At 38.0% G+C, this 14,504-nt stretch overlaps 1 protein-coding gene across 1 annotated transcript in view; it reads left to right on the top strand.

Annotated features, from left to right (window-relative positions):
• DCPS (decapping enzyme, scavenger) overlaps window positions 1–14,504 on the top strand; it is a 757,077-nt gene that overhangs the window by 595,995 nt on the left and 146,578 nt on the right. The window contains exon 5 of the mRNA XM_044080812.1: window positions 13,986–14,096. Coding sequence (XP_043936747.1) covers window positions 13,986–14,096 — 111 coding nt within the window. The remainder of the gene's footprint in view (window positions 1–13,985; window positions 14,097–14,504) is intronic.

Raw genomic sequence — 14,504 nt, 5'->3', positions numbered from 1 at the left:
AGATCCCTTGTAAGATCCTCCAAAGCTAGCTACGAAAACAAAATTGCCACTGATTCTAGGGACAACCACAAAGCATTCTGTAGCTATGTCAAGAATCTCAATGGCAACACCCAGATCTGCTCTTGAGTTACAGCACAACGGCATGAAAATTACAGAACCAACTGATATTGCAAACATCCTGGCAGATAGGTTCAATGCTAACTTTACCCCTCTGTCACCCCCTAAAAGGCCCATATCTATACAGGAAGAATGCACAGTCCCTGTAATCACAACTATGCAGGTAAAAGCTGCACTCTTTAAAGCCAAAAACACAGCATTCATGGGACCAGACAGCATCCCAGGCAGCGTTTTACACAAACTTCAGAATGAACTGGCTCCCCACCTAAGCACCATGTTCAATCATAGTCTCACATCAGGCTTTGTGCCCACTGAATGATGCACAGTAACAGTTATCCCACTCCACAAAGGGGGAGCCACCACTTATCCCAGGAACTATCGCCCTATTAGCCTGATGAGCCTGGTCTGCAAGGCCATGGAATGTATCATCATGGAACTCATAAACAGAGACATTGGTAACCTCCAAACTCTGGACCCCACTCAGTTCCGGTTTGTGAAAGGCAGATCATGCCTGCTGAACCTGATCGACTTCTTTGAGGCAGTCACCAAAGCTGTAGACGAGGGTAAGGTGGTTCACACAGCCTATCTTGACCTCGCCAAGGCTTTCAACACCATCTCCCATTCTAGAATTATAGCTAAACTCACTAAATTAGGTATAAATCCTTACATCACAGGATGGGATTGCCACTTGGCTCACTGACAGAATCCACACTGTAAAAGTTGCAGACTCCAAATCTGACTTCAAACCAGTGACAAGTGGAGTACCACAGGATTCAGTCCTGGGACCTCTCCTGTTTGGTATCTACCTCTGTGAAATACAGGCTAACAGAGAAGGCCTTTTGCTAATGCATTCTCAGATGACTGCAAACTAGGAGCCTTAGTTGAGTCCCCAAATGATTGTGGATATCCTACAGAAGGGCTTCACAGAGACAGATGCCTGGTGTCAGAGCCATGGCCTTCAAGCTCAGTGCCAAAAAGTGCATTGTCTTCCCTTTTGGTAAAAACTCTGTACCCATGAACTACCACATAGGCAGCAGTCTACTTAACGCTGAATGTGTTATAAGAGACCTGGGGACCCAGGTGGACAGTAGTCTCTCCTTTGATAATCACATCACCACAGTAGTCAGGAAATCCTTCTACATGGCACACCTTATCACAAAAAGGTTCTCATCTAGGAAAAAAGAGGTCATTCTTCCCCTCTACTCGACACTCATTAGACCCATTGTAAAGTACAATGCCCCTTTTGGACTGTACCTCACAAGACATCTGCAGCAGCTAGAAAGGCCACAGAAGTACCTCACAAAGAGGATTACTGGCCTCAAACAGATGCCCTACGCTGACCGTCTCAAAAAACTCCAGCTTTACTCCATAGTATATCGCCTACTCCGAGGTGATCTCTGACTAACATATAAAGCTGTGTCAAACCCAGAGCTGTTGGACATGATACACATAAAGAAATCCCAATCCCTCCGTGCTACACGCTTTAGGGACCTAAACCTTGTCACCACAATAAACAGGACATGCTGGAGGGATAGATTCCAGTCCCAGAGACTTCCCATACTCTGAAACAAGCTTACCTGTCTATGTCAAGCAAAGTTCCTCATTATCACTCTTCAAGAAAAATCTTGATAAGTGGATGGGAAATAGGAAATACACCATGGGGATCACTTAGGTGGCTCTGCTCGACAGGGGCACAGGAAAATAACTTTCTTGGGTGGTGAAAGCCAGGGAACCTTGTTGGCTAGGCTTACTTAGGCCCTTGGGCCGATAGCCTAGTACGTACTTATGAACTTATATGAGGTACAGAGGTTTGGGAATTTGTTTTCCTTTAGGATTGGTGTGATTAAGGAGTATCTCTAAGAGGGTGGTATTAAAGCTTGTGACTAAATTTCTAATAGAGTTTTATGGAAGAGGGATAGTATCTTTGAAGGAAAAAATGTATATATTTCCATAATTATGCCATCTATACCTGGAGCTTTATTACTTTTACCCTCTTTTATTGTATCTGTAATTTCTTTGTAGGATATAGGTGCTTGCAGATCTAGTTTAAATTTTTCTGGTATTTTTTTATATTAGAACATTTTTCATCTAGATTTAATTGATTGATATGTATATTTTCTTTTTGGAAATGTTCCATGTAGTGATTTCTGTAGGCATCAAGAATGTCAACTGTATCCGGGACGTTTTCCCCTTTCTTTTCATGGAAGATACTTTTAATGTTAATAGCTTTTGATTGTATTTTGATTCTTGTGGATAAATTATGGAGATGTTTGGGAGAAGTGACCAAGGTATTAATCTTTAGTTTTTCTAAAGCTAAACTAGTTTTATGTGTTAGAATTTCATTGTATTTATTGTTTAATACTTCTACTTTCTTTTTCATCTCCAAACAATTTTGATGTTTTTCAGCTTTTACTGACAAAAGTTTGGATTGTAGATCTAATAATTCAGAATCCCATTCTCTGATTTTTTTTTATACCAAGTTAGGGTTTTACCATATATGTAAGCTTTTAATGAGTCCCAAACCATTATTGTATTTATCTCTGTGGTGTAATTAACATCTAAGAAGAACTGTAATTCAGATAATAACCAGGGTTTGAACTCTTTAATTTTAGTTATTTATGCTGGAATTCTGGAGTTAAAGATTAATAGTTTGTACCCATTTTGAAGTTTTAGTATCAATGAATTATGGTCTAAAAAGGGGCGGGGAGTGATTGAGAAATTAATGATTTTAGAGTGTAAATCATGGGCTGCAAATATTTTATCTATTCTAGTTTGGGTACCAAGTCTGTGATCTTGATGGGAGAACAACAAAGATTTATCTTCTTTAAATTTGGAAGTATCTGCAAGATGAAATGATTCTACCCACTTGTTTAAAGCTTTTGATACAGCAGATGTACACAGCAGTCTTTTATTTGTAGTTTCAGAAGTATCAAATATACAGTTAAAATCTCCTCCTAATATTAAGTTGCCTTTATAATTATTGGAAATGAAATCCAAGTATTTTTAACAGTTCCTGATCCAATGCCTGGGAACCAGCATATATTGGCTAGGGTCCATATTCTGTTATTATATTTAACTATTACTAGTGCCATAAGGGCTTCTTTATATTCATACTTATAAATGATTTCTGGATTAATCACATTTGTTTTCCATAAAATTGTTACCCATTTTGTCTTTGTTTTACAAGTGGATTGCACCAATATCATATATTCCTTAGGATTCCATTTGTAATTGTCACTTGTTTTGAAATGAGTTTCTTGAAGGAAGATAATTTGTGCTTTGATCAGTTTTAAATATTTCAGTAGATTTGATCTCTTGCTAGTATTGTTTAAGCCATTGTTATTTAAAGATGGTAAAGTTAAATCCATCTTAGGTTATTTAGACTGTGTATTTTTTGTTTTATGCGGTGGTGGTGCTGCGGTACCGTTGTCGCCTCACAGTAAGACGTTGTCCTGTTCGATTCTCAGCTAGAGCGTCTTCTGTGTGGAGACATGCGTGAATGGGCGTACCTTCGTTGAAGGTTGTGCGTCAGGGCTGGCAACTCAGCACGTAAAAATCTACTGCCAATCATTAGCGGACCGGAGTTCCGCCGTGGTGACCCCTAACTGGGAAAAGCCGAAAGACACAACATTTTTTGTTTTATTGTGACTATTAAACATTTTCCTCTGATAACTATAAAGTATATGTTTCAGCTTTTAAAGGAAATTATCAGTTTTATTCTTTGAGTGTTTACCAATAAAGTAATTTTTGGTCAGGCAAAGCAAAAATGTTTTTGTGAAATAACACATTTAAATGAATAAATGTTAACAAAACTAAGATCTGCACTAGCCATGGAATGCAAATCATTCCTAATCTGATGGATAAACCTAAGTCCACCAGATTATCACCCATACCTTGACAATCCAGAACATCTGAGCTCCATAAATTGAATTATCATATGGAGAATATTTGTAATCGAAATAAATAATATTTATATTATTTTGAACAGATATAGTACTATTATTGATTAGACAGAATTCTAATACAATATAAATGTCTACTTATTGTATAAGCAATTAATATTTACATGAAAGACATGACAAGCAATTCAGTCATTTCCCTATTAGAATTGCGAAGGTCCACTTACCCGAATACGGAAACTTCAGCACGTATACGTCGAACCGCAAAAATACCGATCGTCCTGAAGCACGAAATCCGAAATGTCGAATCGTCATGGTTGGCCCTTCTGCAGTATAGCTCCGTAAGGTAAGTGTGCGATAGTTACGGACCTTAGAGTTAGGGTGTGGGTTAAGGTAAGTGCATAGATAGTAATGTATGTAAGGTATAGTGTAGGGTTAGAAGTAGCGGTTTGTTAAGTGTATGTGTGCGAGTTATTTATTTTGTTTGGGTATAGCTCCATAAGGTAAGTGTGCGATAGTTATGGACCTTAGGGTTAGGGTGCGGGTTTAAGGTAAGTGCATAGATAGTAATGTATGTAAGGTTTAGTGTAGGGTTAGAAGTAGGGTTTTGGTTAGTGTATGTATGTGGTTTATTTATTTTGTTTGGGTAGGTAGTATGTAGCGCGCGGTGGGGTTGGACACCTATTGACGGTTCAAGATTTTGAATTTCACGGTTTAGGGCATTCGTTGTATTCGCAGTTCGGTTAATATGTGTCGATGATTCCGTATTCGCTGAATAGGACATTTGTGGTTCTAATATAGACTCATTCAGTCTTAGTAAAGTAGGATGTATCCTATATAAAACCTCAGTAAAAGATTATAGCACACAGTTATTTAACATATTCACCCTTATTGATGAAGTCTTTCAAAACGTATTACTTAATATAAATAGATGGTAATAATATTTATACCTAATGTTTAAAATACAGTGTATTTTACTGGATATATCAGAAGTTATATTTGATTGTTTGCCAGCATTTAAGTAATCACTTTGTTTGTTGCTAACTTAAAGCATCAAGTTAATTTTATGTAAACATTGATGAAAGTTAGTGCATTTTAATTATCAGTACCGCCCCCCCCCCCATTTCTTACACATAAGGATTTTCATATGTCATTTCTTATTATAAAATGAGTGAAATTATAGGTTAAAAACAACAAATTCACTTATTGTGAGTAATGATTACAAGTTCCATTTCCATATTCATAAATTGCCATTTTGTGGCATATACTGAAAGTTTTTAGATTTAAATGGCAACATTCTATTCTGTATAATCAGCAAAGGTTAAAATGAGTGATTATTGTCAATTTAATACTATTTATTCAGAATGTGATTGTTACATTCTGTGACATTCCTAGTTCAGGCTTCTGTTGTTTCCCTTGAACAACTTTGTCACTTTGATATCATGTATAAAACATTAGTTACCTTGGCAACAGCTTAAGTATTATGTATGGTCAAGATGCGTTACAAATCCACAATTCAAGTTAAAGCAATTATATGACTTGTTATGCACATTTACTTATATGAGAAAATCATCATGCTTCCCCTTGATGTTCAATATAGTGTATGTCATTTATGACAAGTTAAAACAGTAGTGTTATTATACTCAAGCCCATGTTATTAAATTGAATGTCTGTTGTCAATTTAATACTATTTGTTCAGAATATGATTGTTACATTCTGTGACATTTCAATTTCAGGCTTCTGTTGTTTCTCTTGAACAACATTGTCAGTTTGATGTCATGTATAAAACATTAGTTATCTTGGTAACCGCTTAAGTATTATATATGGTCAAGATGGGTTACAAAAACTACAGTTCAAGTTAAAGCAATTACATGACTTGTTATGCATATTTACTTATATAAGAAAATCATCATGCTTCCCCTTGATATTCAGTGTAGTGTATGTCATTTATGACATGTTAAGACAGTAGTGTTATTTTACACAAGCTCGATGTTATTAAATCCTGTCATTAATATCTAAATTCAGCAGACTGCTTCATCTTATATGACGATTATGTACTTTGTCTAGATTTACTAAAATCATATACATAACTATTCTGTGTGTTTTTTTTTTTTTTTGGCTGTTGCGTAGTTATTTGAGAGACCACAAGCTGTAATGTTTATTCTTATTATTTGCTCCTTCCAGGCATGTTTATACAGTCCATAGACTTTAAATTATGAAACCCTTTTAGTTTCTTATTTGTTATAAGTATATTTCCATCCTTACATACACACATATCAGTACTTTAAGCATGGGCAATGATCCCCATCCAGTTTTGCCAGAATACCATTCACTAATTCATGTGGCGTGTTTCCAGGCTGTTCTTAAAATATCCAAACTAATATTTGTCCTGTTCCATTTTACCAGCCCGTTCCATGCAGTGGCCACTCTGCCAGTGAACCACTCAACACACCCTCCATTCCCACAGATATTTCCATATAGGAAATCCAGTGACTCTTCAGCAATTCCCGGAGACCCGAAACACCCCTAGAATCAGCTATCCCCATATGCCCAACACATTCGAGCAAGCTCACCTCCCAGACCATTGCAAAGGGTACTGCACAAGACCAAGTGCTCTTAGTCTTTCATTATTTATTTATTTTACATTTGTTAACCGGGGGTGTCTGACTGAGCCGAAAAGGCCCTTTTTCAGCAGAGGCCCGGGGAGAATAGCTCCACAAAGAAAAATTACAGACACATTTAGTTATTTAGACATAATCAGTATACACACAAATTACAAGAGACATGTTTTTACAGTGGTATGCAGCACAAACAGTTACAGTGGAGAGAACAATAAAAAAAAATATTAATTTAAAAAATAAAGGTAAGTAATAGATTTGTGGTGTACGGCTGAACTTTGGAATGTAGGTAGAATACATACATAGTACACAGGTACAGTACATACATTGTAGATTAGCCAGTGTTTGTGAGTAAGATTGAAAAACTATTATCAATTGCTCTAGATTTAGTATGTATATGTTATCCGCTTTCACTAGCCTGGGGAGCAATCATGGCACTGCCAACTTTGCTTGAGATGTTGCCTGGTGAGGTCTTTAAAGGAGGCTTTGGATGATGTGTTTTGAATGCTAGTAGGGACAGAGTTCCATTTTTTAGCCACCGAACTACTATATAGTGCATCTCCAAAGCTATTGTGGCTGTTGGTGACTTCTAGTAGTAGTTTGCTTGATGATCTAAGAGGCCTTTTGGCTGAGTGATGTTGTACTAGGTTTTTGAGGGCAGGACACTTATTGGGGAGGTAATAGATAGAATGACAGAGGCAGAGCTGATTGTATGTTAGGAGGTTGGGAAGTTCAAGCCAGTGGAGCTGTCTCAAAGCAGTACAGTGATGAGTTCTATATGAGCAATTTGCAGCAAAGTGGGCAATTCTGTTATAGCAAGCTTCCATTTTTCTTAGTTCAGTTTTGTTGAGATTAGTCAGAATGGGAGATGCATAGAGTAGGGTGGATAGAAGTTGGGAGCGAGCAATGGCTGATCATGTGTTGTTGGTAAGAAATGGTTTGATACGGTGGAGTGACCCCAGTTTGGCATGTACTTTTTTAATAGTTAAGTTCAGATGACTATCAAATTTTAGGTGGGAATCTATGGTTATTCCCAATAGCTTAGCCTGTGCCACTGGAGAAATTGGAGTAGCATTTGTGGAGTAGATAGTGAATTGACTGTTAGTGTTTTTGTTAGAACTGGTTATAATCATAAGCTGAGTTTTCTTTGAAATAGTAAGGTTATGAAAGTTATTTAACATATTCACCCTTATTGATGAAGTCTTTCAAAACGTATTACTTAATATAAATAGATGGTAATAATATTTATGCCTAATGTTTAAAATACAGTGTATTTTACTGGATATATCAGAAGTTATATTTGATTGTTTGCCAGCATTTAAGTAATCACTTTGTTTGTTGCTAACTTAAAGCATCAAGTTATTTTTATGTAAACATTGATGAAAGTTAGTGCATTTTAATTATCAGTACCTCCCTCTCCCCCCCCCCCATTTCTTACACATAAGGATTTTCATATATCATTTCTTATTATAAAATGAGTGAAATTATAGGTTAAAAACAGCAAATTCACTTATTATGAGTAATGATTACAAGTTCCATTTCCATATTCATAAATTGCCATTTTGTGGCATATACTGAAAGTTTTTAGATTTAAATGGCAACATTCTATTCTGTATAATCAGCAAAGGTTAAACTGAGTGATTATTGTCAATTTAATACTATTTATTCAGAATGTGATTGTTACATTCTATGACATTCCTAGTTCAGGCTTATGTTGTTTCCCTTGAACAACTTTGTCACTTTGATATCATAGGTTCATAGGTTCATACTAGGCTATCTGCCCTGGGGCATTTAAAAGCCTAGCCAGAGCGTGTGTGGCTTTCACCACCCCTTAGGATGAGAATACTATACCCATTAGTTTGCTGTGCCTCTGTCCAGCAGTGATACAGAGATGATTCCCGGGGTAAACCTACGATCTCCCATCCACTCGTCAAGATTTCTCTTGAACAGAGTCAGTGAGGGGCTCTGCCTCACATGGACTGAGATTCTGTTCCATAGTGTAGGGAGTCTCTTGGTGATGAATCTGTCCCTCCAGCACGTCCTATTTATATCCATGTTGAGGTTTAAGTCTCTTGCTCTCGTGGCTCTGGTGGATTTGGATTTTTTGAGGTGGAGCATGTCCATTAATTCCGGGTTGGACATGGCCTTGTATGTCAGGCACAGATCACCTCTGAGCAGACGGTATAGGGGTACAATGACCTCTCCTGATCTGGATGTGAATCCCTTCATGATCAGGTGGGCAATGTAGAAGGTCTTCCTAACCACTTTGGCAATGTGAGTGTCAAAAGAGAGGTTACTGTCAACTTGGGTCCCCAGGTCCCTGATAACTTCTTCCGTGTTTAATGGATTACCACCTATGTGGTAATTAGGGGTTACCTTGTTTTTCCCAAAGGGTATGACTATACATTTTTTGGCATTTAGCTTAAGGCCATGGCTCTGGCACCAGTTATCCATTTCTATGAGACCTTTCTGGAGGATGTCTGTGTCTGATGGAGTGTCAATTATGGTGCCCAGTTTGCAGTCATCTGCAAATTTTGTCAGCCACAATCCCCCTATGTTTGCCTGCACTTCAGAAAAATAAATGCCGAACAAGAGGGGGCCCAGGACTGAGCCCTGTATAAAACATTAGTTAGTTACCTTGGCAACAGCTTAAGTATTATGTATGGTCAAGATGTGTTACAAATCCACAATTCAAGTTAAAGCAATTATATGACTTGTTATGCACATTTACTTATATGAGAAAATCATCATGCTTCCCCTTGATGTTCAGTTAGTGTATGTCATTTATGACAAGTTAAAACAGTAGTATTATTATACTCAAGCCCATGTTATTAAATTGAATGTCTGTTGTCAATTTAATACTATTTGTTCAGAATATGATTGTTACATTCTGTGACATTTCAATTTCAGGCTTCTGTTGTTTCTTTTGAACAACATTGTCAGTTTGATGTCATGTATAAAACATTAGTTATCTTGGTAACCGCTTAAGTATTATATATGGTCAAGATGGGTTACAAAAACTACAGTTCAAGTTAAAGCAATTACATGACTTGTTATGCATATTTACTTATATAAAAAAATCATCATGCTTCCCCTTGATATTCAGTGTAGTGTATGTCATTTATGACATGTTAAGACAGTAGTGTTATTATACACAAGCTCGATGTTATTAAATCCTGTCATTAATATCTAAATTCAGCAGACTGCTTCATCTTATATGACGATTATATACTTTATGTCTAGATTTACTAAAATCATATACTACATAACTATTCTGTGTGTGTTTTTTTTTTTTTTTTTGGCTGTTGCATAGTTATTTGAGAGACCACAAGCTGTAATGTTTATTCTTATTATTCGCTTCTTCCAGGCATGTTTATACAGTCCATAGACTTTAAATTATGAGACCCTTTTAGTTTCTTATTTGTTATAAGTATATTTCCATCCTTACATACACACATATCAGTACTTTAAGCATGGGCAATGATCCCCATCCAGTTTTGCCAGAATACCATTCACTAATTCATGTGGCGTGTTTCCAGGCTGTTCTTAAAATATCCAAACTAATATTTGTCCTGTTCCATTTTACCAGCCCGTTCCATGCAGTGGCCACTCTGTCAGTGAACCACTCAACACACCCTCCATTCCCACAGATATTTCCATATAGGAAGTCCAGTGACTCTTCAGCAATTCCCGGCGACCCCAAACACCCCTAGAATCAGCTATCCCCATATGCCCAACACATTCGAGCAAGCTCACCTCCCAGACCATTGCAAAGGGTACTACACAAGACCAAGTGCTCTTAGTCTTTCATAATAACTCAGACTTCCACTCTCATGCAAGTCCTTAATGTCTTTGGACCAAAATACATTTTAAATATATATATATATATATATATATATATATATATATATATATATATATACATATACATATATCAATATATATATATTTTTTTTTAATCAAGAATTAACTTAATGAGTTAAAGTGTTGGGAGCCCATCAATATGTGTACATGTGGTTTAAAACAGCCCTTTTATTTTATATATATATATATATATTTTTAAAACCAAAAACTTCATTGCCGAGAATCATCTTGGAGGCTCCTCAGAGCCATTAAGCATTATCGTCACTGTGTCTCCATTACAGAGATACTAGCTGTACAAAATGCCCTTATAGCCTTCAAGGACCTGCTGCATCCAGGACAACTACTACTAAAGACAGACAACACCACGGTTATATGGTACATAAACAAGCAAGGGGGAACTCACTCTTATCCCCTCTGCAGATAAGCCATGACCTTGTGGAACTCGGCTCTATAAACTATCAAGTTCATCTGCAAGCACAATTCCTGCCAGGAGAGAGAAACACACTGGCAGACGACTTAAGCAGAAACATCATGGATCCCCACGAATGGGAATTGAATCCACAAATATTCAGAATGATAACACAGAAATGGTGGAGCCCGGACATAGATCTGTTTGCATCCCCAATGAACTGGCAGCTACAGAAATTCTGCACAAGGACTTACCATCCACAAGCATGGAAAGTGGATGCCCTCTCATTCAGCTGGAAAAACCTACTAGTATATGCTTTCCCACCACTACCTCTCCCTCCAAAGGTACTCATAAAAGCCAGGCAAGAAGAGCCCAAGATGATCTTGATTGCAGACTGGCCAAGCCAGCACTGGTACCCAATCTTAAAGAACTTAGCACAAGGACCACCCTGGATTTTGCCTCAAATCCCACATCTGCTGACTCAGCACAACAATCAGATACTCCACAGCCAGCTAAAGACTTTAAACCTGGCTGCATGGAAGATTCCTTAGTCAAGCAAGCAATGCCTCTCTCCAAAGCTGTTATGGATGTCATTCTGGAGGCCAGAAGGCCTAGTACCAGGAAAGCCTATTTGGATAAATGGAAGAGATTCTGTGCCTGGAACCAGGTTCACAGCCTTGACCCTCTTGTCCCAAATATTCCTCAGATACTACAATATTTAAATGAGATGCTGGACAAAGGCCTCTCCTTTTCATCCATCAAGATCCACGCCTCTGCCATCTCTGCTCAGTACAACACGGATCCACCAATTTTCTCTAATCCTTTGCTAAAATAGTATCTCAGAGGGGCTAAAAACATAAGACCGCCCCGTAGAGCACCTACTCCAACTTGGGACCTCAACTTTCTGTTGGAAAAATTATCTTTACCTCTTTTTGAGCCAGCTAACACTGCAGATTTAAAATATATCTCTTGGAAAACTGCTCTGCTCCTGGCAATAACATCAGCACGAAGAGTTTCAGAATTACAGGCACTAATGGCAGTGGAACCTTTCATCATTTTCCACCAAGACAGGGTGTCTTTAAGAACTAACCTTATGTTTATGCCAAAGGTGATATCAAGTGTGACTCTAAACCAAACTATTCACTTGCCAACTTTTTATCCAAATCCACAGAATAAAGGGGAGAGACTACTGCATTCTTTGGGCATACACAGGCAGTTAAGCTTCTACTTGGACAAAACCAAAGCTTTCAGAAGATCTGAGCAATTATTGGTAGCATATGCTACAGGAGCACAGGGAAAAGCCATTTCAAAACAGACTATTTAAAAATGGATAGGACACTGTATACGTTTCTGCTATACACATCATGGGAAACCTGTACCTAACAGCATTAGATCTCACTCCACCAGGGCAACAGCCACTTCAACTGCCTCCCTCAGAGGAGTACCTACCAAGGATATTTTGGAAGCAGCAACTTGGAGTTCTGTGCATACCTTCACCAAGCATTACCATCTGCCTCTATACTCTAAATCCAGAGCTGACTTCGCCACTGCAGTGCTGCAGGGCCTTATAGCCACCCCTAATGCCTTATAAAACCAGTCACCCTACCTCAGCTTTGGGATTTTTCCCAAGTGTAATGACTGCAACAGTGTAACACGAACATAGTACAGTTTTGTACCTACCATAAATGTAGATGTTCGAGTGTATACACTGCTGCAGTCCAGGTTACCCTCCCTCCTTCCCCTCTTACTTGCTGGTACGTACCTATGTCTTCTACCCTTTGCTACCTATGGGGAGTATTTGCTGGTAACTGAAAGTTGTTGATTGCTTTTCTTATGTATATTTTATTAGCAGTTTGAATTGCCTACCTCTTTGGGGGCACCTGACATCTGGGGCAAGAAAAACTGAAGAAAATGGCGTCGGCTGCATCTTATATACCCCTGTCGCACTGACGTCAGGGAGGAGGCGACAGCAACCGACGCCAGACCAAGACTTTGGAACTCAGGCCGACTGGGGAACCGCCTGACGGCAGGATAACCCAAGTGTAATGACTGCAGCAGTGTATACACTCTAACATCTACATTTATGGTAGGTACAAAACTTTACTTTTTCTAAGTCATCTGTTTTATTAAGCAGCCATGTATTCTGTTTAAGCAGAAATTCTTTTTGTAGTTCTTCTTCTTTGAGTCTCCCTTCAGTGTCATTTAGAGAAGTCTCTATATTTATTTTTGTATAGTGTTGCTGTAAAAGTTCCTTAAGAGTATCAGTCTGTTTCTGAGAATTTAATTTAAGGTTTTCTAAGTAATTTTTAAAGCATCCATCTTCAAAGATAATTCCTGTAAGGTAGATGTCATCAATTGCAGTTTTTTTTTCAAAGCAGCATCTGAGTAAGAATTCCTTGAGTTGTTCATATTCAGTGACTCAGTATATCTCCAAGTTACTTGACAGGAACATTTTTGTAAATCTCCACCAAAATTGATATATGTATTATAGTAGTTTAACTATAGATTGCTGATGTTTTAAACTTGAAAATAATAAAATGTTCCTATATTATTATACTAGTTTATGGAGCTCTCAGAATTCACTGCTCTCAGATGGCCATCTAGGCTCCGCCCCCACCAGCACGTTTTCTGACTCTCCTGTCTTAGAGTATTAGTAAGTCACTTGTAAGGACAAGGGGTAATGATGCTGCATGTGCCCTCCTTGAACAAGTAGCAGTAAAGAAAAAGACTAGAGTAAATTGGCACATATATATGTTTGCTCTCTTGCCAGGCTAGTGTACTTTGCTAGAGGTTAAAATGGCCTTTAAGCTTTGTTTTCCCATTGAACATTTTCGGTTGCCCATATGAACATGCTTTTGTTTTATACAAAAAAAATGTAATTACATTGTTTGATTTGAAAATGGTGACATTTTGGAGCCTGTCTATACCAATTTCTAAACTGAATATATAGATATTGAGGGTCCTGGATCCTGCCATTTGTTGAAAATTTACAGAACATTGATGCATCATTTCTGGATTGATTCTTTGAATGCATGCTTGAAAGATAACATTTTAATCTGAGTTCTATCCTTCATGCAGATGGATGACTTGTACTTGATAGCCATTTGTCACAGAAGGGATTTGAAGTCACTGAGAGACCTGACGTCTGACCACATTCCTCTGCTGAAAAACATCCTACAGGAAGGGCGAGTAAGTTTTCTTGGGTGATGGTGTTGAGTGTTTATTATTGCTGTTTCTGTGATGTATTGTGTAGATGTACATCCACAATGTATTTCAGTGGAACAGTTTTTGTGTCTTTCGGCTTTTAGGGGTTGCCACAGCGGAACTCCGGTCCGCTAATGATTGGTAGTTGATTTTTACGTGCTGAGTTACCAGCCCTGACACAACCTTCAACGAAGGTACGCCCATGCACGCAGGTCTCCACACACAAGACGATCTAGCTGAGAATCGAACCGGACAGCGTCTTACTGTGAGGCAACAACACTACCGCAGCACCACCACCTGCAAATTAATAAAAATTAATAAGAGCAGTGGTAAAGACTCTGAAAGGTGTGACAAAAGTAGTGCTTTTTGATGGTGCTGCAGCAGTTAGTATAG

Source organism: Protopterus annectens, chromosome 8.part0, assembly GCF_019279795.1.
Source record: "Protopterus annectens isolate FY-2018-M chromosome 8.part0, PAN1.0, whole genome shotgun sequence".
NCBI lineage: Eukaryota > Metazoa > Chordata > Ceratodontiformes > Protopteridae > Protopterus > Protopterus annectens.
Note: the sequence above shows the minus strand (reverse complement) of the source record. Positions and strands in the feature narration are given on the sequence as shown.